At 35.2% G+C, this 22,414-nt stretch overlaps 1 protein-coding gene across 2 annotated transcripts in view; it reads left to right on the forward strand.

Moving 5' to 3' along the window:
• The window catches only part of ING3 (inhibitor of growth family member 3), a 28,654-nt gene extending 10,462 nt beyond the window's left edge, over positions 1-18,192 (forward strand). The window contains exons 5-12 of one of the 2 annotated variants that reach the window (XM_031013417.3): positions 6,936-7,032; positions 8,819-8,890; positions 9,724-9,843; positions 10,451-10,608; positions 11,533-11,726; positions 13,212-13,404; positions 15,734-15,772; positions 17,263-18,192. In XM_031013417.3, coding sequence (XP_030869277.1) covers positions 6,936-7,032; positions 8,819-8,890; positions 9,724-9,843; positions 10,451-10,608; positions 11,533-11,726; positions 13,212-13,404; positions 15,734-15,772; positions 17,263-17,379 — 990 coding nt within the window. In that variant the 3' untranslated portion in view covers positions 17,380-18,192. Of the gene's footprint in view, positions 1-6,935; positions 7,033-8,818; positions 8,891-9,723; positions 9,844-10,450; positions 10,609-11,532; positions 11,727-13,211; positions 13,405-15,733; positions 15,773-17,262 lie in introns of those variants that run through there. The other variant, XR_008681238.2, reaches the window with a different exon arrangement.
• The last annotated feature ends 4,222 nt before the right edge of the window (positions 18,193-22,414 follow it).

The raw sequence follows: 22,414 nt of genomic DNA on the forward strand, positions 1-22,414 counted from the left end.
AAATCACCTGAATATGTTAATAGAGAAGAAAAAGCACTAATATGACTCCCAAGTTAGGACTCTTGGTGAGAGAGTTTAATGGTGTTATTGTTGGTGGAGATGTATTTTCATTGGGAAGCAGTTTCTCTCAGGATACTATAGTATGCTGAGATTGGTTGAGTTTTGATGGACAGACTAGGATAGACTGCAGTATACAAATAGCTACTTCTTTTCAAGGTGTGACTTCAAGAAGTAATATAATTCAGGTGAATTTAGTTTCCTTTATAGCATCACTTTGAGAGAGAAAACACACAGTCTTATGATCCTTTTCTTTGCTGCAATCTTTTTGGTTTCCCTCTTACTAAATTGCTCTCATAATTTTGTTACTGTCTTCAATTTGGATAGATTTCCTTTTCTGATATATAAGGTCATTTTGAAAGTTCTTGTAAAACAGGATTTGCAGATGAGCATTCAGTAAAAGGAATTTTTTTTACAATAAAAACTTATAGTAATAAGTAATATGTATGTTTTGAGCATTTTAACTAAAAATATCTTCAACTTTGTGATACTATATCACTTTTTCTTCCTATTTTTAATTAAAGAGCCTCCCCTTTAATGACAAAACATTAAACAGCGAAGTGAACATTACTATTCAAAGTAATAGGCCTCCAGTTAACATGTTCCCCAAACAATTTTTTTTTTTTTTTTTTTTGTGACGGAGTTTTGCTCTTGCGCCCAGGCTGGAGTGCAATGGCGCAATCTTGGCTCACTACAACCTCCGCCTCCCGGGTTCAAGCAATTCTCTTCCCTCAGCCTCCTAAGTAGCTGGGATTATAGGCGTGCACCACCATCCCCAGCTAATTTTTGTATATTTAGTAGAGATGGGGTTTCACCATGTTAGCCAGGCTGGTCGCAAACTCCTGACCTCAGGTGATCCACCCACCTCAGCCTCCCAAAGTGCTGGGAAAACAGGCATGAGCCACCGCACCCGGCCGTTTTTTTTGTTTGTTTTTTATAAAATCAAAAATATTAGCTCTCCTGACCAGGGGGTCTGAGGGTAGGTGAAGTTTTTGGTCATTCTGTACCCCAAGAGCCTGACGTAGTAGATTAAGTGAACAATGAAGAGAAGGACAAAGGTTTTCAAGGTAATCTATAATCCAGTGTCTTCCAAACCTTAATCATCTCTTTCATGCCTTCATGATTTTTACAATACCTACATAGTAAGTAAATTTTTAGATGGTATATTTAAGAGGAAAACTCTTACTAATTTGATACTACAAATATAAGTAAAACACTAGCTTCACTTATGAATAAATAATTACCAAAATGTCAAAAACAATTATGTACCTTCCTGGAAAACTTGTGCTTTGTGTAGCATATATCAACACAGCATCTTGTAATATTTGGGTACTTTATGCCTGAGGGTAAGAAATTTACCGTATTACCCTTATATGTAATTATAGTCAAATATAAGGGAATTATTGACTTGTTCAATTGGGAGGTCACTAAATGGAGTTACCCTGTCAAATTAGTTATCCTTCCTGAAATAACAATAGTAAGCATCCAAATGAAAGTTGATAAATAATAAAAATGACATTCCTATAAAATTTACATTTGAGAACTGAGACTGCTAGTCTGCTTTAAAGGAGAGTGGATGGGACATAATGTAAGTGTAAAACTACAGTGAATTCTGTTTTGAGATATTTTACCCAAAAAACAGTGGTATACTTGTATTTGTACAACTTTATATAGTGGGAGAGTATGACTTTCATTCATTCAGCAAGTGTTTATAGAGCTCCAGCTATGAACAGTCACAGGTAGTAGGTGGGCAGTAATGACACAGACAGTGCTTAGGCAAAATGTTTTGTTTGTTTGTTTGTTTTGAGACGGAGTTTCACTCTTTTTGCCTAGGCTGGAGTGCAATGGTGCGATCTTGGCTCACTGCAACCTCCACCTTCCGGGTTTAAGTGATTCTCATGCCACAGCCAGTAGCTGGGATTACAGGCACGCACCGCCACATCTGGCTAATTTTTGTATTTTTAGTAGAGATGGTGTTTCACCATGTTGGCCAGGCTGTCTCGAACTCCTGACCTCAGGTGATCCGCCCATCTCGGCCTCCCAAAGTGCTGGGATTACAGGCGTGAGCCACCACACCTGGCCTGGCAAACTATTAAATAAAGACTATTTTAGATTTTGATAAGTACACAGGAGGAAATAAACATTGTAGAAAGGAGAGAGGAAGGGGGAGAAAGGGAGAGACAATTGAATAACTGGCGAAGGCTGTTAAGAATGTAGTCTAAGGAGATGACATTTGAGGTGGTACTTGGAAAATAAGAAAGAACCACCTGTTGGAAAAGCTAAGGAAAGAATGTTTCAGGCACGTGGTATACCAAGGGCAAAGTTTGGAGTGGAAAAGACTTGGCAAGTTGAACCAAGAGAGAGGCCGGGGTGGTTGGTCTGTGGTCTGTAATGGGAAAGGAGCAGCATGAAAGGAAGCAGGCAGGAGCTAATGCATGGGGGCCTTGCAAGCCAGTCTAGGAGGAGAGTGATTCTTAGTCTAAAGCAGTGGGAAGCCAGTGAAGGACTTTAAACAGAGGCGTGGAATATAGACCTTAAAAGAGATTTTGTGTATGTATGCCTTTGCTTAAACATTATATTATAGGAATTTTAAATAAGCATGTATTACTTTTACAGAATTTATGGTACATCACCATAGTATGCAATTGTGTTTGATTTTATCCCTCAGTGTTTTATATGGCATTGCATTTCGTTGTATTTTTTCATTGAAATATTTTATTTACTTTTAAACCAGTAGTAAACATTTTTTTTCCTGTGACCATCACTGCACTGGTCACCTCATTTATTAAGGAATAAACCAAACTACATATTATCAACATATTATCAATGAAGAAATTTGTTTTAGGGTTCTGGTAGAAGAAACTGACAGTTTATTTTAGTAGCCGTTTTAGTGAAATTTGACTAACACAAACAAAATCTATCCTGTTAAAATAGTTTTGTTCTAGAAGCATGATACTCATAAATAGTCGTTAAATACTTATTTGTGTTTCTCAGCCAGATGTCACTGTCATAAGGATGTATTAGATTGCAATACCTAATAAAGTTGATTTATACGTACCCTGATAAAATTTGAGTTTTTAGTTAATGCTTGAATGATTTTAGCAGTCTCTTGCAGTGCTCAATACCCTTGAACTTGCTTCTTTTTTTATATCCTGGCCTGTTCCTGAGATGATTATATTTCAGATGCACATTTTACCTATAAATTTGAGAGTTTTCATCTGATACTCTAATTAAGGAAATATGTGAGTTTGACCTTTTGATTTCTGTCCTGTCCTTATTGTCTTTCAGGAAGATGATTAGACAGAGTTATATGCTAAGGCCTCTCAAGTATTTGTTTCAGCATAACGATAGGTCACATTTTCATCTAGTTTAAATCTAATTTAGAGATATAAAGAATCATTTTCATGACCTGTCATCTGAGAAATACTTTGCTATCATGGTTTCTTCTTCTTCCCCAATTTACCCTCCTTACTCGCTATTACTAGACCTTTTCATGGTTAGAAATTTAACTTACTGCTGTCTATTTCAACTTAGAATGTAACAGACTTGATTGCCTATTCCAATAGGGCAAGCTAGACATCTAAATTTTATAAATTGATTGTATTGGAAGCAGTAGATCATGTAGAGACTTTAAAAAAGCTGTATTTAGTTTTGTTTGGGTCCATTAGTGATACACTTTAAATGTGAATATTAGAAAACCAGAGAGTCAAAAAAGAAAGAGTCGAAGATTACAACTCTGTGCAAATATTATAGAATGAAGAATTTTTTGTTTGTTTTGTGCAGAGGGGCCAAGTATGACTTAAATTTGCTATGATCATGAGTATGTTAACAAGTAATGTTGGTAGAATATCCTTTGTCTTTAAAGAGGCTAGAAAAATTATAGGAGTTTAAACTTAAAGCTGTTATGATTTGGGGTTGTAGAATATGATTTGGGGTTATAGGGCAAGGAAACTTTGTTTATAGCACTTGTTGACATTAACTGGGAAAAAAGTCTAATCAGTCTAATTAGACTCTGTGGTTAGCCCTGTTTTAGGAATCTGTGGCTAATGGAAAATCTCTCAATTGGATCAGTACCCTCTTTACTATTGTAAATCAGTCTTATGAAAGCAGATATTTGTGGAAGGGTGAGGTAACTTACATCCTTGCTTTGCTTGATGCCTGTGGGGACAACATGGTGATCAGCTAGAAGAGGTGCTGTAACCGTTCAGAATCATGTAGGTTGAGGGAATGCACATGATGGATTTCAGGCAAGTTCACAGCTCTTATTATGGCTGTTTAATATTGTTTATCCTAGTGCTTTATAGCTTAAGTTAATTCTTGTGGTCAGTGGGACTTTCCAACTTCTAATTTGATTTAGTACAGCAGTAGTAAATAGAAGAAAAATAATGCTCATTGCCTAATAATTGCTTATAATATTAATCAGGTCATAATCTCTTTTACATATGAGGAAGTGAGAATGATTGGAAGCTGTCTTATAAAGATACCTACCACAAGTGGTTAAGGCTTTTCTGTCTTTGTTTATTTTAACTATGAATTTGGTTTTTAGAGTTATTAACCCTTTAGGTTCTAGTGCCTTTTCTGAGCTATCTAGTATTGAAAGTCTTGTCATTATTTTTAACATTTTCATATGTAGTGAACTTTATCAATAATATATTTAATAAAATGAAACAATCCTTAAATGCAGAGGTGAAGTGAGTTAGGGCAAGGTGTATGGTATGAAAAAGAAAGGTCTTTATCTCACCCTAACACTACCCCCTCAACCTAACATTCTTGCTCACTGTGCTTTATATACATATTACACGCTACATCATACTTTGTTTTTCTCTAAGCATATTGTTTGTATTTCTGTCTCTACGTTTTTTATTGTGATTCCTTTTTTCCTTCTATTTGAATACAATCCATCTTCACTGTCTAATTCATACCTCCTTCGTGTCTACCAGTGTTACTTTTTTATGTACAACTTCTGACTCTTTTTGAACTGTTGCTTATTTGTGACATCTAGACTATATTTTTATCCCTTATTGTATTAAAAATCATATATAAATCTTGATTTGTCAGCTAAATTCTAATTCCTATGAAGGCAGTGATTCTCTTCCATTCTTCATATATCCTCCATTTAATCCAGCACCAAGCACATAATAGCTCAATATTTATTATTAGTATAATTGTAGGTACAAAAAGCAGTGGAGTGTTTTCATTGCATTAGTGGTCTTGGAACTTAAATTTGAATATTTTTTCTGATTTCCCTTGAGATTAAATTTTGACAATGAAAGAGGTATGCTCAAATAACAGACGTCTGTGTTCACACTATTATTGGAAAGGAAGTTCCATTAAAGGATGCTCAATTACCTGCAGATTCTTTGAATAGGAGCAAGTATCCATAATATGTGATGTTATAGGTTTTTAAATATTCTAGAACTCTGAAAAGTAATGTGTGTGTAAAGGTAGAAGGAAAACTGGCTTTCAGTTATTGAAAAAATCACAAACCAACACCCTAATGATTGTTGTTAATATATAAAATACAAATAATAGGACAATATTACTAGTTTTTATACTTGAGTTATATTATTCTGAAGAATGTTTTTCAAAAAAAAACAGTTGTTTTCTGCATGCAGAAAGTTCAGAAGTCAATGTCAGGTAAATGGCAAAGCACAATTTGTTACAAATAAAGTTAAATTTGGTTTCTGTAATGCATTAGCTATATGACCTTGGGCATATTACTTAAGTACCCTTCTGAGCCTTAATTCCTTCACCTATAAAGTAGAGACAGTAATAACTTCAAAAGAGCAGATTGAGGGCTAGAAAAGATAGGTCATCTGATGCGTCAAGCACCTTACCTCCTCTTCATAGGCATCTAACCCATGCACATTGTGTTTTGCTACCTTTCTCCCCTTCTTCCTCATGTTAGTTACACATTATTTAATTCTAAACCTTACTTAAAATGTTGCCCTGGTGGAGTATCATAGCACATGTTGATATCTGTAAGAAAGTTATTTCTAATTCTAGCAGTAATCCAGTGGGAAACTAGACTTAGAAAAGGATGTTGTCAATAATGTGACATGAATATTTTTCAAAGAATTTGTGTATTTTTTGGTTTCACTTCAAAGTAATGAGTTTGAAAAAATATTAAAACATTTAATATTAAGCTTAAAAAATACATTAAGACATTTTTTGTTAGTTTGAGGTGTCATATAATTTTCTGAAATTAGTCAAAAGATCTCTCAGTGACAAAATAAAATTTTGCCAAGTTAACTAGGGAAATAGTATTATAAATAAAATAATTTTAACCAGATCCTTTGAGGAATGGAGTTTTCTGGCCAACAATCCCTTTTGTTTCACCTCTTCACATAAATGTTTACAAGCATTATGATTCACTCTCATGCCTTAGAGTAATAGATGTATAGAATATAGGAACTTCTTTGTAGACTGAAGATCTTTCATCATTCTAAATAATAGCTTTTATCGTATGACAGTGTGGATGATAGCCTTATAAGCAGGAGATTAGGCTCTAAGTAATCACAGGGCATATTATGAAAAGTGACCAGCCTCCACCATCCCCTCCTCCCATTCTCTAATCCCTAATCAGTTTTGCTTTAATTTTCATGTCCTTACTTCTGAAAATTGAGTATAGAACATTTCCTAACAAGTTGAGAGTCTGGGTCTTAGAACTTAAAATTTGTTGAAGGAGACTTGGGAGATTATTTAGCCTAACACCCTCATTTTATAGATTAAAAACCTCTGAGGCATAGATTAATTGACTTGCTCAAGGATACTAAGCAGATTCACTAAAAGAAACAAAAATTTAGGTTTCCTCATTAAGCTGACACTTTAACAGTGTCCCAAATTTTGGTGGTTATCTTTGATCTTCTTTGAAACAGGTAGATCGACACTTGAGAAAGCTGGATCAGGAACTGGCTAAGTTTAAAATGGAGCTGGAAGCTGATAATGCTGGAATTACAGAAATATTAGAGAGGCGTAAGTAAAATTTACAGTTTTCCATCAATATTGGACAGTACATGTGCAAATCGCTGAGAAGACCTTGTCCCACAGAGGCTTTTGAAATCCTGCCCTTCAGTGGATGGTGGCATCCAGGCCAGATAGCTTGGACCCTAGCAGTTGGAAATGTTTGGGTCATGGATACTGAGAGAGATAATATAGGATATCATCCACTCACTCTTTATGAAACAACATATTAAATCATTTTATATCCACATATACTAGTAAGTTGAGTGGTAAGAACAAATTTAAAGAAACGTAACCATTGGGAGACAAATTAACCATCTTGCATTAAGTGTGTTGACTTTACTCTGCCTCTTTATACACTTAAGCTTTGAGGAAAGTTGTTAGTTTCTCTTCTTAAGAATTACTTTATGGCTTTTCCTTAACTGCATATACTGAAAAAGACTCACATTGGTTTCATAACACTACCTCTTTTTCTTAAAGAAGTGTTTTCTTCTTTCCCTTAGCAGCAAGAAACCATTTTGATATTTCTTTGCAAGGCTCTATTTGATCTCCTGCTATAACTTACCCCTGTCACTTCTTTGGTGTGACTTCCCAAAAATGGAAGCATGAGCACTGTTTCCTTAACTAATTTAGCGTTTCTTCAACCTAAATAGGTGATGTACATAAAAGCAGTTAGTGTGGTACTAGGTGTAGAGTAGGCACTCACTAGATGTTAATTGAACCAAATTAATATTATGGCTAATTTCTACTAGAATTTAATTAAAACTTACAAACCTTTTTTTCTTGGTGCATTTCAACAGTAAGAATATGTACCTGTTTCTACACACAGATGAAAGATTTCTTTACAGTGCCAATCTATGTATCTCTCTACTCACTAGAAGTCAGCTAGGGAAGCCAATCACAAATCTGTCTTGGTATCCATAGTTGCATTTTTGTGTTCAAAAGTAGATCCATCACTTTAGATAATCATCCTATTTATTTGTGATACTTTTCTTCTGGAGGAACCCTATATAAAGATAATAAGTATTGTGAGACAAAATTAAAAATTCCGTATCTGCTTTGATTTTTTTAAAATGCTGATGATAGCTGTGAGTAATGATAATTCATGCCTATTCAGTACTGCAGGAAGGTTAATAAAGCATCCTCTCTAAGGACACAGACATATGAAACAAAATTGGATCAAGTTATAAAAACTGCTCCACCCTGTGCCCTGCCATAATTTCATCTCAAGGGATCAAAAATAAACCCAGAAAAATGTATTTAGAGGTATTTTAAAGCTTGGTGTTAGAGATTCTATTCCTCACTTTTTGAGAACAAAATCCCTAACTTCTTTTAGGAAGTCTTTATTATCATAATGTCATTTTAATGATCAAATAATTTTTTTCATATAGTAATGTCCCCCATCACGTAGAACTTCAGAATCTCCCATTAAAAGGTCTTCAACTCAGTAAAACTAGGTTGACTCTTACCAGTAATGAGATTACAGTGTCCATTCATCCATTTATATGGCACCCACTGTGGTGAATTCCCTAATTAGACATGAGTATGCCTTGAGCCATTTTGTACTTAAGATAAGTATTGGGAAAAAGATAACTTATTGTTTAGAGAGAGGATAACTCAGTGTGGGATGGACAGTGGTGATCCTCTAACATGTCTGGCTAAAATAAATACAGGCATATGCATCAGAACTTGCTAGTCCTCTGCTGGGTAAGGGAACTCATTGCCTGTAGTTGAGTGACATGTGAAGTTCTGCGGTGACATTTAATGGTGGTGTATCTCTGTGCCTCTCTTCTTTTAGGATCTTTGGAATTAGACACTCCTTCACAGCCAGTGAACAATCACCATGCTCATTCACATACTCCAGTGGAAAGTAAGTTTGGTGTAGTGCAGCTAAGTTTTAAAAACAATGAAAACCTTATTATATCACCTATATGTTCTCTTTTTTTAACTCTACACAACCAATTGTGAAATAAATCCCTTCTTTTTTTTTCATTGCAAGTACTGGCAGACTTATCTTTTTCCTTGGGGGGAGCATATGTGATTCGGAAATGGGTATTCTGTTTTCTCTTAAATGCATAGAAGGAGAATGTATAATACTAATAGCATATATTCCCTTCATACACACATACCTGATTCTCCTTAGGGAGCTTTTCAACTGAGCATTCTCCTTAGGGAGCTTTTCAACTGAGCCAAACAATAAACTATTTTGTAATAGGCCCTTTGTCTTTTTCATCCTTGCTTCTCCAGTGCTTAACCTAATGTTTGGCATATAATTAAGTCTGAATGGTTGGTAAGTCAGTGAGTGGATGAATTGTTAGTTAGATGACTGGCTGGCTGGTTGATAACAGTCAAAAAATGACTATATCAGTACATCTTTTGACACGTCAATTTGGTGGGAAACTATTTTAAGTGGTAGATTGCATTTTGAAAACAAAATTTCCCTCACATTGTATGTGAGCCCATGGTGTATCTTGGGTTATCTTTAGTACTTTGCTGGAAGTTTTTTAAATGGTGGAGAAGTCTACTCTTAATAAACATGTGACACAGAGTTCTGCTTGTCCTGCCTTCTGAAGAAACATCATGTTCTGTATTTTATGAGGAACCCAGATCATACTGTTTCACGTTTTAACTGGATATAAGTATTATGCCTTGTCCATAGTTCTCTAAAGTTTAAAAACACATGAATTTTTTATTTATATTTAGAAAGGAAATATAATCCAACTTCTCACCATACGACAACAGATCATATTCCTGAAAAGAAATTTAAATCTGAAGCTCTTCTATCCACCCTTACGTCAGATGTCTCTAAGGAAAATACACTAGGTAAGTTAATATTCTTAAATATGATTGCTTTGTTTGTTTGTGTTAGAGTAAGGGGAAATAAAGTCTTTCAGGATTAATGAATCATACAGTTTCTTTACCTGGTTAAAGTATACATATGGAGAAAGAAGAAAAAGGAAAACCAAATGCATTATTCAGTTGACTTAATGTACAAGTGACATTAAAAATTTTAATGATTAGGCCGGGCGCGGTGGCTCACGCCTGTAATCCCAGCACTTTGGGAGGCCGAGGCGGGCGGATCACGAGGTCAGGAGATCAAGACCATGTTGGCTAACACGGTGAAACCCCGTCTCTACTAAAAATACAAGAAATTGGCCGGGTACCGTGGCGGGCGCCTGTAGTCCCAGCTACTCGGGAGGCTGAGGCAGGAGAATGGCGTGAACCCGGGAGGCAGAGCTTGCAGTGAGCTGAGATCGCGCCACGCCACTGCAGTCCGGCCTGGGCGAAAGAGCGAGACTCTGTCTCAAAAAAAAAAAAAAAAAAAAAAAATTTTAATGATTATATGTCTGTGCTGGGAAATAATGTAATTTAGACTCACTAACATTATGTTCTCCGCAACCATTTTTCTTTCTTTTTTTCATCTACACAGGTTGTCGAAATAATAATTCCACAGCCTCTTCTAACAATGCCTACAATGTGAATTCCTCCCAACCTCTGGGATCCTATAACATTGGCTCGTTATCTTCAGGAACTGGTGCAGGGGCAATTACCATGGCAGCTGCTCAAGCAGTTCAGGCTACAGCTCAGGTAAAAAGTAAAGGGTTTAGAGACAAAATGTTACATTTTGTCGGAATCATTGGAAACCTAATAGAAATAACTGGATGTGAACAAATAGTTTTCTAACATTGTATATTTTCATTTTTAAGTCATGATTTCATGATATGTGATATTTTATTTAATGAAATAATACGTAGGAATTGCCTGATTGATAATGAAAACTAAAAAATAGGTTTATCATGTGGATTATATGCAGACCCTTCTCACAATAACTGCTCATGTTGCCCATGTTCTTGACTGCAGTCCACAGCACATGCTAGCATAGTTCTTCGTTCTTTCTGCCAGTTCCAAGGCTTCCCCTGTAGCCTTGGACTTAGGTCATCTTGAGTTTGTTCACTTCTGTATAGTTTGTCTATATTCCCAATTAAGAAGTTGCCCATCCCATAGTTTATATTCTAACTGTGTAAAATCTTATTTTAAATCTTTAAATAAAAAAGGTTAGGCCAGGCATAGTGACTCACACCTGTAATCCCAGCTCTTTGGTAGGCCGAGGCGGGTGGATCACTTGAGGTCAGGAGTTCAAAACCAGCCTGGTCAACATGGTGAAACTCCGTCTCTACTAAAAATACAAAAAAATTAGCTGGGTGCCTGTTGGGTGCCTGTAATCCCAGCTACTCGGTAGGCTATGGCAGGAGAATTGCTTGAACCTGAGAGGCGGAGGTTGCAGTGAGCCAAAATCGTGCCACTAGACTCCAGCCCAAGCGACAGATCGAAACTCCACCTCAAAAAAAAAAAAAAAAAAAAAAAAAGCTTAAATTCCAGTGATGAAAATAATAGTTTAAACAATATAAATTAACATTTGATAAACCAAAATAAAACTATAATTTGTAAAACTTGAAAAAGAAAATCTACATATTTACATATATTGATGCTATCAATGAATGTCTATTTAAGATGAAGGAGGGACGAAGAACATCAAGTTTAAAAGCCAGTTATGAAGCATTTAAGAATAATGACTTTCAGCTGGGAAAAGAATTTTCAATGGCCAGGGAAACAGTTGGCTATTCATCATCTTCGGCACTTATGACAACATTAACACAGAATGCCAGTTCATCAGCAGCCGACTCACGGAGTGGTCGAAAGAGCAAGTAAGTTTTATTGTGACAGTAGCCCTATACCTTTACTGAACACTTGGTCTACTTGACACTTCAGCCAGGGCTCTCTATGTTAAAGGCAGGATATAATGGATTAAAATTAACCTTGCAGAGGTAGGGAGACTTGCAGTTTTCATTTTATAGTGCCATACTTTGAAGGGGTCAAGTCTTTAAAAAGTGTTAGAGTTGTTTTTAATTTTTTCTAGAGTCGTAAATTGAGTTTGTTAATACATGACTTCTATTTATCTTCTTTTATTCATTAAGATAAATCATTTTATGGAACTGCTTTTCATTTATTACCCTTTATTTTGCCATGTGTTTCAAGGTAAATTAATGCAATGCAAATTATATCCTGGTGATTTTTTTTTTAAACAAGATTTTTCATTTTGATTAACAGCAAGCAAGGCATCTTCATTCTTAGTCTTGGGTCCCAAAAACTGATGATATAAAAATATCCCTAGATTTTGTATATGAGACTTGGGATGATTGTATAAGCTTTAAATATGAAAACCTAATAGCATTTATCACTGTCTATCCCAGGTAACTGAATATGCTGGATGTTTATACATAATGGAAGTTCAAATGCTAGGCCAAAATAATTAGTTACCTAGTGGTTATATTTTCTGTATTTTTAAATATGTTATATTTTTTGTGAATTAATCCCTTAAAGAATGATCAATATGAAATAACCACGACAGAAGTGTCAAACATCTTAAAAATTAATTCATCTTAATGGTACAAGTTTAATGTAATTTCTTATGATAAAGTTCTATACTTTTAGAATTTAAATAGCATAGGTCTTAGCAGTAAATTACTTGTGAATTTTTACAGTCTTGGTTCCCTGCCATACTCATGGTAGGTATTCACACATCAGTTGATGGTTGTAACCACTTTCATCAAATGTTTTTGTGTGTGTGTGCTTTAGGTTTTGATGAAGAGTATTCAGTTTACTTAAAAATACAAATAATGAGTGGCTGGGCGCGGTGGCTCACGCCTATAATCCCAGCACTTTGGGAGGCCGAGGTGGGCGGATCACGAGGTCAGGGGATCGAGACCATCCTGGCTAACACGATGAAACCCCATCTCTACTAAAAATACAAAAAATTAGCCAGGCATGGTGGCGGGCGCCTGTAGTCCCAGCTACTCGGGAGGCTGAGGCAGGAGAATGGCGTGAACTTGGGAGGTGGAGCTTGCGGTGTGCAGAGATCGCGCCACTGCACTCCAGTCTGGGCAACAGAGCGAGACTCCATCTCAAAAAAAAAAAAAAAAAAATACAAATAATGTCTGTAAAGTAGCCAGAACTTATGTTAATTCTTCAGAGTACTACCTACAATTTAAGTCATTGGTAAATCCAGATTACTTTAGCTTAGACTTTAATTTATACATTTGATGTCATTTCATTTTATACTATTTATTTAGGAGTTATTCTCAGGTAACTTCTGGATGGCGAGCAAATAAAACTTATACTATTTTTTTCAGAAACAACAACAAGTCTTCAAGCCAGCAGTCATCATCTTCCTCCTCCTCTTCTTCCTTATCATCGTGTTCTTCATCATCGACTGTTGTACAAGAAATCTCTCAACAAACAACTGTAGTGCCAGAATCTGATTCAAATAGTCAGGTTGATTGGACTTACGACCCAAATGAACCTCGATACTGCATTTGTAATCAGGTGAAAGTCTGTTATATCTATAAAAGTATAATCTGAATAAACTAGAAGGAAGAGAACTATTTCATTTTTAAGCACTTTTTTAAACTCACTTAAAATACCCTTGCTTTATTTGTATACTTTTCTCCCCCTTCTTACAAAAGTGACATTTGCTGTAAATACTGAGTATAAAGAAAAATGTTACCCATAATCCTAGCCCTCAGATACAACCTGTAACTAAACATTTTTGGTGTACCACTACCATATACCTCACGTGCACATTGGCTGCCTTAATAAAATACAACAGACTGGGTAGCTTAAACAACAGAAAATAATTTTCTCACAGGTGTGAAGGCTGGGAAGTCTAAGATCAAGGTGTCCACTGACTCAGTTCTGGAGGAGGGCTCCCTTCCTAGATGCAGACTGCTGCCTTCTCACCGGGTCCTCACATGATAGAGGGAGAAAGAGTGTGCTCTGGTGTCTTTTCTTATAAGGGCACCAGCCTTGTCAGAGTAGGACCCCACTCTATGACCTCATTTAACCTTTACCACCTCCTCACAGGCCCTGTGTCCAATTACAGTCACGTTGGGGGTTAGGGCTTCAACATATGAATTTTGAGACATAAGCTTGCATTTCATAACACATGTCTATGCAGATTTGCACATGCATGTGTGTATGTAAGTTTGTCAGTAGGAACCACAGTGTATACTTTCTTGTTACTGGCTTTTTTCTCTAAATCAGGTATACCGAACATGATTTTTCTTTAAGATCATATTTTTAATTTTCACATAGTTATCTCTTATGCCGTCCACTATAGTTTTTTTAACCAATACCTAGCTATAGATTATATTAGTGGTTTTAATTTGTTTGAAATTAGGGATAATATTACGATAGGCATTTTTTAAATGTAATCCATTTTATACATCTAATTTCTTGGATAATCTTTTAGAAATAAAATTAGGCTGTAAATATTTGACAGACTACCAAAATATATTTTCTAGAAATTTATTACCAAAAATTAATAAACATACCTGTTTACTAAACCCTGTCCAACACTGGATATTATTTTCTTTTAAAAACTAAGTACCAATTTGGTAGTTTTATATTATGATTGTTTTAAATACACTAGTATTATTGAAGTTGGACATTTTTTGACCATTTTTGTTTTTTACATTATGAATCGATTCCTAATGGTGTCGGCTGATTTTTCTATTGTTTTTGTTATGTACTCTAAATATTTGCTTGATTTAGTTTTTTTTAAATAATTCTAAAATTTTAATTTTATGTAGTTATGACTGTTAATTTTTTTTTATGAAGCAAGCCATGGATTATATACTTAGAAGGGCTTTCTCTTTGGCTCTTCTTTCTACAAAAAATTGTCTTGTATAATATTTTCTCCTAGTTTTTATATGGTTTTGTCTAGTACTTTGCGTGCTTCAGTTTCTTCACATTTAAGACTTAGTCTGTCAGCAGATTATTGTGTCTAACAGTATGAGTTGCCAGTCTGATTTTTAACAATTTTAACAATTTGTTAGCTGTTCTACTATCACCCGATAAACATTTTTCAGTACAAATGATAGAAAAGCATATCCTGTATCCTGACAACAAAAGTAGATTACTTGCAAAAGAACAAAATCAGACTGAACCTAGAGTTTTCCTCTGTAACACTAAAAAACTAGAAGGTGATGGAATATGTCTGTAGAGCTTTCAGGGAAAAATTAAGAGCCCCCCAAAAACTTGATATTCAGAGAAGTTATTTCTCTGCATAGGACCATGTAAATATATTTTCACTCATGCAGAGAATCAGAAGATATGCCATGTAGTTAATCCTGTCTGAAAAATTATTCAATCCACTGAGAACTTCAGTGAACTCAAGAATTAGCAAGTTATGCCCTAAAGTGCTGGTGATGAAGAGCAAAAGAAAAATGAGAAAGGACATAAAATAGATAAGTTTAGAAGTTTCAAGGAAGTGGACTATTAATTGCAAAAATATAAATGACCTAATGTGACCCAAGAAGTAAAAACTTTCAGTAAGTAAATAATCAAGAAAGGAACTTAAAATTTTTACAATAAGAACTACCCAGAAAGATGACTCCTTCATCCAGGTGATTTATATAGCAAGTTCTTCCAGACTTCTGAAGGGCAGATAATTCCTGTGCATTTCTTCCCACCCTTGCCCCACCCCGCCCAAAAGAGTATTTCAGGAAAAAACTATTATACCTTGATTCTCAATGCAATTGTATATTCAGTGTATTTCCCTTTATTTTCCAGCAGTATCATACATAAACAGTTAATTGGGATCTAGGTGTTTGTTACATAGTCATAATAAAGACATTTAATTTTTTTTAACTAGGTATCTTATGGTGAGATGGTGGGATGTGATAACCAAGATGTAAGTATTACATTTTTCTATTTAGGAATGAAAAAAATCACAGGTTGCTATTACTTGAATATTTGTCTTATTTGCTGTATGGCTTGGTCTAAGAAAACAGGTTTGCAGGTATAATAGTTATGTTATGCTAATACTAGAATATTCCTCTTCAAAATAGGGTAGTGTCCCTTAATGTGTTCCCTATTTTAATTTTTAAAGCTAATTTTATGGTTTTATGTGCAGATTGTCTCAGAAGTGTTAATGTTGTATGAAAATTATAAATACCTTCCTTTCCCTTTACTAAAAAATACTGTGCTTACTAGAATCCAGTTCATTTATCACATTGAAGAAATGGAATTTTAAAACAATTCATTCTTTCAGGCTGCACCGTGCTAAAGTGAAGGGTGGGATAATTGAGGATCTAATGTGAGATTATCTTCCTCTCATGAGTATAATATTTTTTCCTGTACTCTGCAGGTGTCAGCTGATAAGAGCCACCTCTGATCTAAAAAGTAAAGGAAATTTGAAAGGAAGGAATTCTTGGTTTTTAGGAGACTTAATTTTAGTTAGAGATATGTTTTTTATTCAATACTGAGAATATTGTTGTCTAATAATTAATTTTGACTCCCTCCTTATTTAGTAGTGACAGGATCCTAAGATTAACAAGAGTTTTAAATTTGTAAAACAATCCGAAGATTGAGGAAGCTGGCTAGGTGCATTAAAATGTGTACTATTCCTAGACCTGATAGGGTTACAGCAACATGCTCACGTAGATTGGGACAGAGCCTCCTTCTGTTTCCCTATCTAGAATCCCTTGTAGGCTGTTTGTGGTTATTGCAAAAACAATATTGCCCAACCATTTCAAGAACATCACTGTAAACTCTTCTGGGGCAGTTAGTGAAAATGATGAATGAGATTTCTACGAGTACCAGCATCATGCTTCTCTGATTCTTCTTATTCCCAGTTGTGCTCTTCTGATTGCTAAGACTTTCCATGAAAGAGTTTTCTGCTTAATATGTTTCAAAGAGGAATACTTTTTCTCTACATTTCTAGGAATAGAAACACCCACGTAGGAAATCCAGGGCATAAGACGTAAATTAATGTCTTTAATTACAATCAGCTTATTCTACTTTATGAGACAGCAAATAAGGCTGACTATTAAATAAAATCTTAAGTTATATTTACCTTCTACATAGAAGATTCATCCCACTTCTTTTTGCCCTTGAAAGCTGAAAACTAGTGAATTTTCATTCATTAGGATGAGGGGACTAGATTACATGGACCTCAGGATTCTTGAAGATGCATAATTTTTCTGTGCCTTCATTTCCTCATTCCTGAAGCTTATCGTTTAGTCTAAATGATGTCTAAATAATCTAGATCTAAAAATTCTGATGTCACACATCTAATTATTGTTAAATTAAATGGATTATTCAGTCTCCTGAGCATATTTTAATATACTCTCTTGTCTTCAGAAGTACTGAAAACTTGTTTTTTGCAATTTTGCTTTCTAGTGCCCTATAGAATGGTTCCATTATGGCTGCGTTGGATTGACAGAGGCACCAAAAGGCAAATGGTACTGTCCACAGTGCACTGCTGCAATGAAGAGAAGAGGCAGTAGACACAAATAAAGGTGGTCCTTTTGTTTGATGAAGAAATAAACTTCAGCTGAAGATTTTATACAGGACTTTAAAAAGAAGAGAAGAGAAAGAAGAAACAATGCATTTCCAGGCAACCACTTAAAGGATTTACATAGACAATCCTATAAGATCTTGAACTTGAATTTTATGGGTTGTATTTTAATAATGTAAGTAAATTATTTATGCACTCCTGGTGTGCTATGAATATTATTCCAGTTAGCCTTGGATTATTTCAGTGGCCAACATATGCAGACATTTGTACTCCTCAACCATTTTCTCAAAGTAATGGGCATTCTATGATTTAGACTTCAAGGAATTCCAATGATGAAGATTTTAAGGAAAATATTTTATATTCAACAGGTATATTCTGCTGCATGTACTGTACTCCAGAGCTGTTATGTAACACTGTATATAAATGGTTGCAAAAAAAAAAAAAAGTCAGTGCTTCTAAAAAGAATTTAAGATAATGGTTTTTAAAATGCCTTTATAATAAGCTTTGTTTCTTTGTGAAACTAATTCAGCAGGCTGAAGGAAATGGTTCATGTGATAAAGTGGGCTGGTATCCTCTAGAGTACCTGGGTACATAAACAGAAACTCCTGTAGGTAAAAAGTAATTTGTGCCATTAGTCTTTCTATGTTTCTGCATCCAGATAGAGTGCAGTTCATGAGGGAGGGGGCGGGGGACTGAAGGGGAAAGGGTGTTAAAGTGATACATTTTTATACCAAATGTGTTTATTTTTTTGTGCAAGTAATCCTTAAAATTGCAATTGTATTAGGTGTTAAAATAAAGTTTTTAAAAAACTACTTGTATTTATACTTTACATACTTAATAATGAAAATTTCTGAATTCCAATTAACTTTCAACTTTCATAATCTAAAAAGAATCAGAGACCCAGGACACAGAATACTGTGTAATCTGTCATGTCTTTAATAATGTTTAGAGTTTGTGATATAAGAATACAGGAAAGACATTTTTAATGTAAATTTGAAATGCCAATGTATTTTTTTTAGAACATCATCTGGCTTTTCCTTCAGTCTAAAAGACATGAAAGAAGTATAAGTACAGCAGTTAAAATGAAAATAATGGTTATGGGTGTTTTGACTGGAGGCAATGTAGCCAAATACAGTAAAGAGACCCCCCTGGTCGGGAGCTTCAAATTCAGCTATTTTTGATTCTGCCACTTACTGATATGACAGTTAATTCAAATTTTGTATCACTCTGGGCCTTATTACACCAGGGTGATGCTGACTACAGAATAGGTCTTATTCTAAGGTGCTATTTAAATTATAAATTTGCATAGTGGAGGTTTTATTTAAAGTATAATATTGAGTCGGGTCGATAGAAAAATCCTTAACTTTTAAGATACTTATTATATCATATATATTTTATATTGAAACTTACTGGGTCCATCAGATTTCTGCTTTAATTAAACCACTTATGAGCTTCTTAGAACTTATTCAGATAACAGTGTAAAATCTATGCAGTGCTACCCCAAAGGGTGTCAGGTAGATAGGGGATTTCAAAGATCTCTTGCACCTTTGAGATCCCATGATTCTGAGCTGCCACAGTCTGATTATACAACTCTGCCAGCCCCCTAAACAAGTTAGGTTCATTTGTGAGTACTCATCATTTCATAAGATCATGATTATCACGATTTCATGATACTCAATATTTTGAGATTTTATAACTCTTTAAGAAGTGATAAATAATGTAGTATTCAATTCGTTTATCAAAATATATTGCCTGGAAATGCTCACATGTATCATTTACATCCTCTATATATTATGACTATTCCAAACTCATTCATTTTATAGAAATGGTCAAAGGAAAAAGCCTTATGTACAGCCTTATTTGAAGAGAAAGTTCTTTGTCTGAGTCAGGAACATCCTGTTTTCCAGCTGCTACATCCCCTTTCAGTGTGAATTCCACACCTTACCAAATCACTTAGAAAACACTTTGACAAGTTTTAAACTCAAACACTGAATATTTTATGAAGCATGTGTAAAGAAAGAAACCAAAATTTGGTGCAGGTATTTAGTAATGGGTAGAACCTGTTAATATCTGAGTCATATATAATGGGCCCAAACATGGAACTACCTCATCACCCCCCCAAAAATGTGGCCAACTATTAATATTCTTTGTGACATTTACACGAAGGGGATAGTAAGTATTTTTGGTATTATAAAATACACATTCAAAATCTCTGTTGTACAAAACTCATGTAACAGTTGGTGGGACAAAATATCCAAATGTGGGTTCACAGTTCATAGGTGGTGAAAATTGAGGCCTTACTGCTATGGAGTGTATTTCAAAATGTTCATGGTGACACATTTGAAGCAATAAATGGCTTAATTAAATGCCAAAATGAGGCTGAGTGTTTGATAAGCATACAATCATTCTTTTCAGGGGCAGTTTATATTTTTTTGCTCTCTTCTCCTTTAAAGCAAATTTCCACATTTTAGGTTTTTAACCATCTTAGGTTTATGCAATATTAGTGCCCTTTGTCTTTAGACTTTAGGAATGGTCTTATTGACCTAATTAATTATTTTAATCTTATGCAAATAAATGTCTAACAAACTTGGGTTATAAAGGGGTAAGATACTCTTTAATGTGTAGACATTGCAATGGTTTCCCCTCAGCCCTCACAGATAAAAATACATGTATTTTTTAGCAGATAGGTTTTAAGAGAAAAAAAGACCCTCAAAAATATTCTTTAACTTTACAAATACTAAGCACCTAGATGCTGAGAATATGCAGATGAAGGTATTATATGTGTCCGGGGGGAGTTGGTGGGGGCAGACATGTTAAATGTGTTATCTTGATAAATGCTGTAATGGATATACAAAGCACTGGGAGAACACTGGGAGGCAGGGAAATTGATTACTGAAATAGTCAAGAAGACTTAACAAAAGAGCTATCATTTGAACTGAGTCCTAAAGACAGATGTAGTAGAGATGGCCTTCAAGGCAGAAGAGACTCTTCAAGGCCACATGCATTCTGGAACTTAAGGCAGTCTGGAAAGAGTGGCCATGAGGCAGGGAGACAGTGTCAGGGAAAGAAACCAAAAGCCAGCAAGAGGCTATTCATGAAGAGCAGGAATTGTTTGTTATAGGAGTCGAGGGTAACATTTACATATTGTTGGTTAACCGTAGTTATGATTATTTTAACAGTTCAATGAAATCACTGATTTAAGTATGTTCCCTTATTAAGATTATAAAGTAGGGATGACTTAAAATTAATCTGTAACTTGGAAAATGCTAAATTTAGGTGGATCTTTCCCTTGATTTTTGAAAGACAAAATTGCTAGTCAAGATTTTTAGATTTCCTTATTTGGATAATAAAATCAAAACTGCTGAACTAGTTTGTAGTTTCTGATCCAGGATCTTAATATTCATGATCTGATTCTGCTACAGAGAAATTAAAGTGATTTAAAGATGAACTAACTTCAGATTTCTGGGTTTTTCTTTTGAGTGAGGGTCTCACTCTGTCACCAGGGTTGGAGTACGGTGGCACAATTACAGCTCACTGCTGCCTCTACCTCCTGGGTTCAAGCGACCCTCCTGCCTCAGCCTCCCGAGTAGCTGTGACAGCAGGCAGGGACCACCAATGCCTGGCTAATTTTTATATTTTTTGTAGAGATGGGCTGTCACTTAGTTGCCCAGGCTAGTCTTGAACTCCTGGCCTTAACTAGCTGTTGTTTTTTTTTTTAATTGTTTTTGTTGATTGGTTGGTTGGTTTTTGAGATGGAGTCTCGCTCTGTTCCCCAGGCTAGAGTGCAGTGGCATGATCCTGGCTCACTGCAACCTCCGCCTCCCAGGGTCAAGTGATTCTCCTGCCTCAGCCTCCCCAATAGCTGGGATTACAGGCACGCGCTACTATGCCCAGCTAATTTTTGTATTTTTAGTAGAGACAAGGTTTCACTGTGCTGGCCAGGCTGGTCTTCAACTCCTGACCTTGTGATCTGCCTGCCTCGGCCTCCCAAAGTGCTGGGATTACAGGCATGAACCACAGTGCCAAGCCGGTTGTTTATGTTTTAAGCAGTAAGTCTCATATACCTTCTAAGTCTGTGTTTTAACTAATAGATTGTTAGATGCCTACACATTATTAAAATATTTATTTGAAAGCAATTTAATAATTTCTTAATAAATTCTCCAGAGCTATATAATTCAGTTTTTAGTTAATCAGGTACCACTTTTAACTTTCTTCGCTGTTAAAGGAAATTACAGAAGAGAACATTATAATCATTCCTCTTTCTGCTGCTTATTAAAAGTTCAAGATTTGATGGAACTTATTGCCAGTGTGGGACGTGAGAGTGTGGCTGCATGTGTCTGTTGATGTGTTGTTTATTCACTTTCTCCACTTCTACCTGCCTACGTTAATTAATACGAATAGCTCTACTTAGGAAGGTGTATACTAGTATGCTGCTAGTCTTTAGGATGGACTAATTTAAAACATTTACAGGTTTAATATCAGTTGTAGGAAAAGTTAGTGTTCATATGTTAATTATTTTTTGCATTGTTAAGTCTGCTCCAGTACAGGAACCCTCCATACTGATATGCTAAAATAAGAACAATTGTAACAGGTATCAAGTTACTTTAAAAAGCTGTATAAGTCAAATGTAATGCCCCATACATTTGAGTTGAGCATAAATATGAGGCAATCCATTAGAACAATTTAACTAATATTATAACTAGTTTTAATATTTAAACTATTTGGTTTTAATAAAACTAGTTAAAATGTTAGTAAAATAATTCTAATGGAATGCCTCATATTTATGCTCAGGTAAATATGAGGTATTAGTAAAATCTAATTCTAATGGGATATGACCTCCCTGGTATATATCCCATTAGAGTTTATCAAAGTTTATGATTATATCCTTGAAGATAAATCCTTGTGTATTTATCTTAATATGGTCATTCATTTTTTTTCTTGAATACTTTGAGGAACTGGTTGTAAAGATAATTTGTGTGGGTTTCCCAAACGTGCCAAAACACATTTTCACTTTACCAGTGGTCACCATGCATA

The sequence above is a fragment of the Gorilla gorilla genome, chromosome 6 (assembly GCF_029281585.2).
Source record: "Gorilla gorilla gorilla isolate KB3781 chromosome 6, NHGRI_mGorGor1-v2.1_pri, whole genome shotgun sequence".
NCBI classification, from domain to species: domain Eukaryota; kingdom Metazoa; phylum Chordata; class Mammalia; order Primates; family Hominidae; genus Gorilla; species Gorilla gorilla.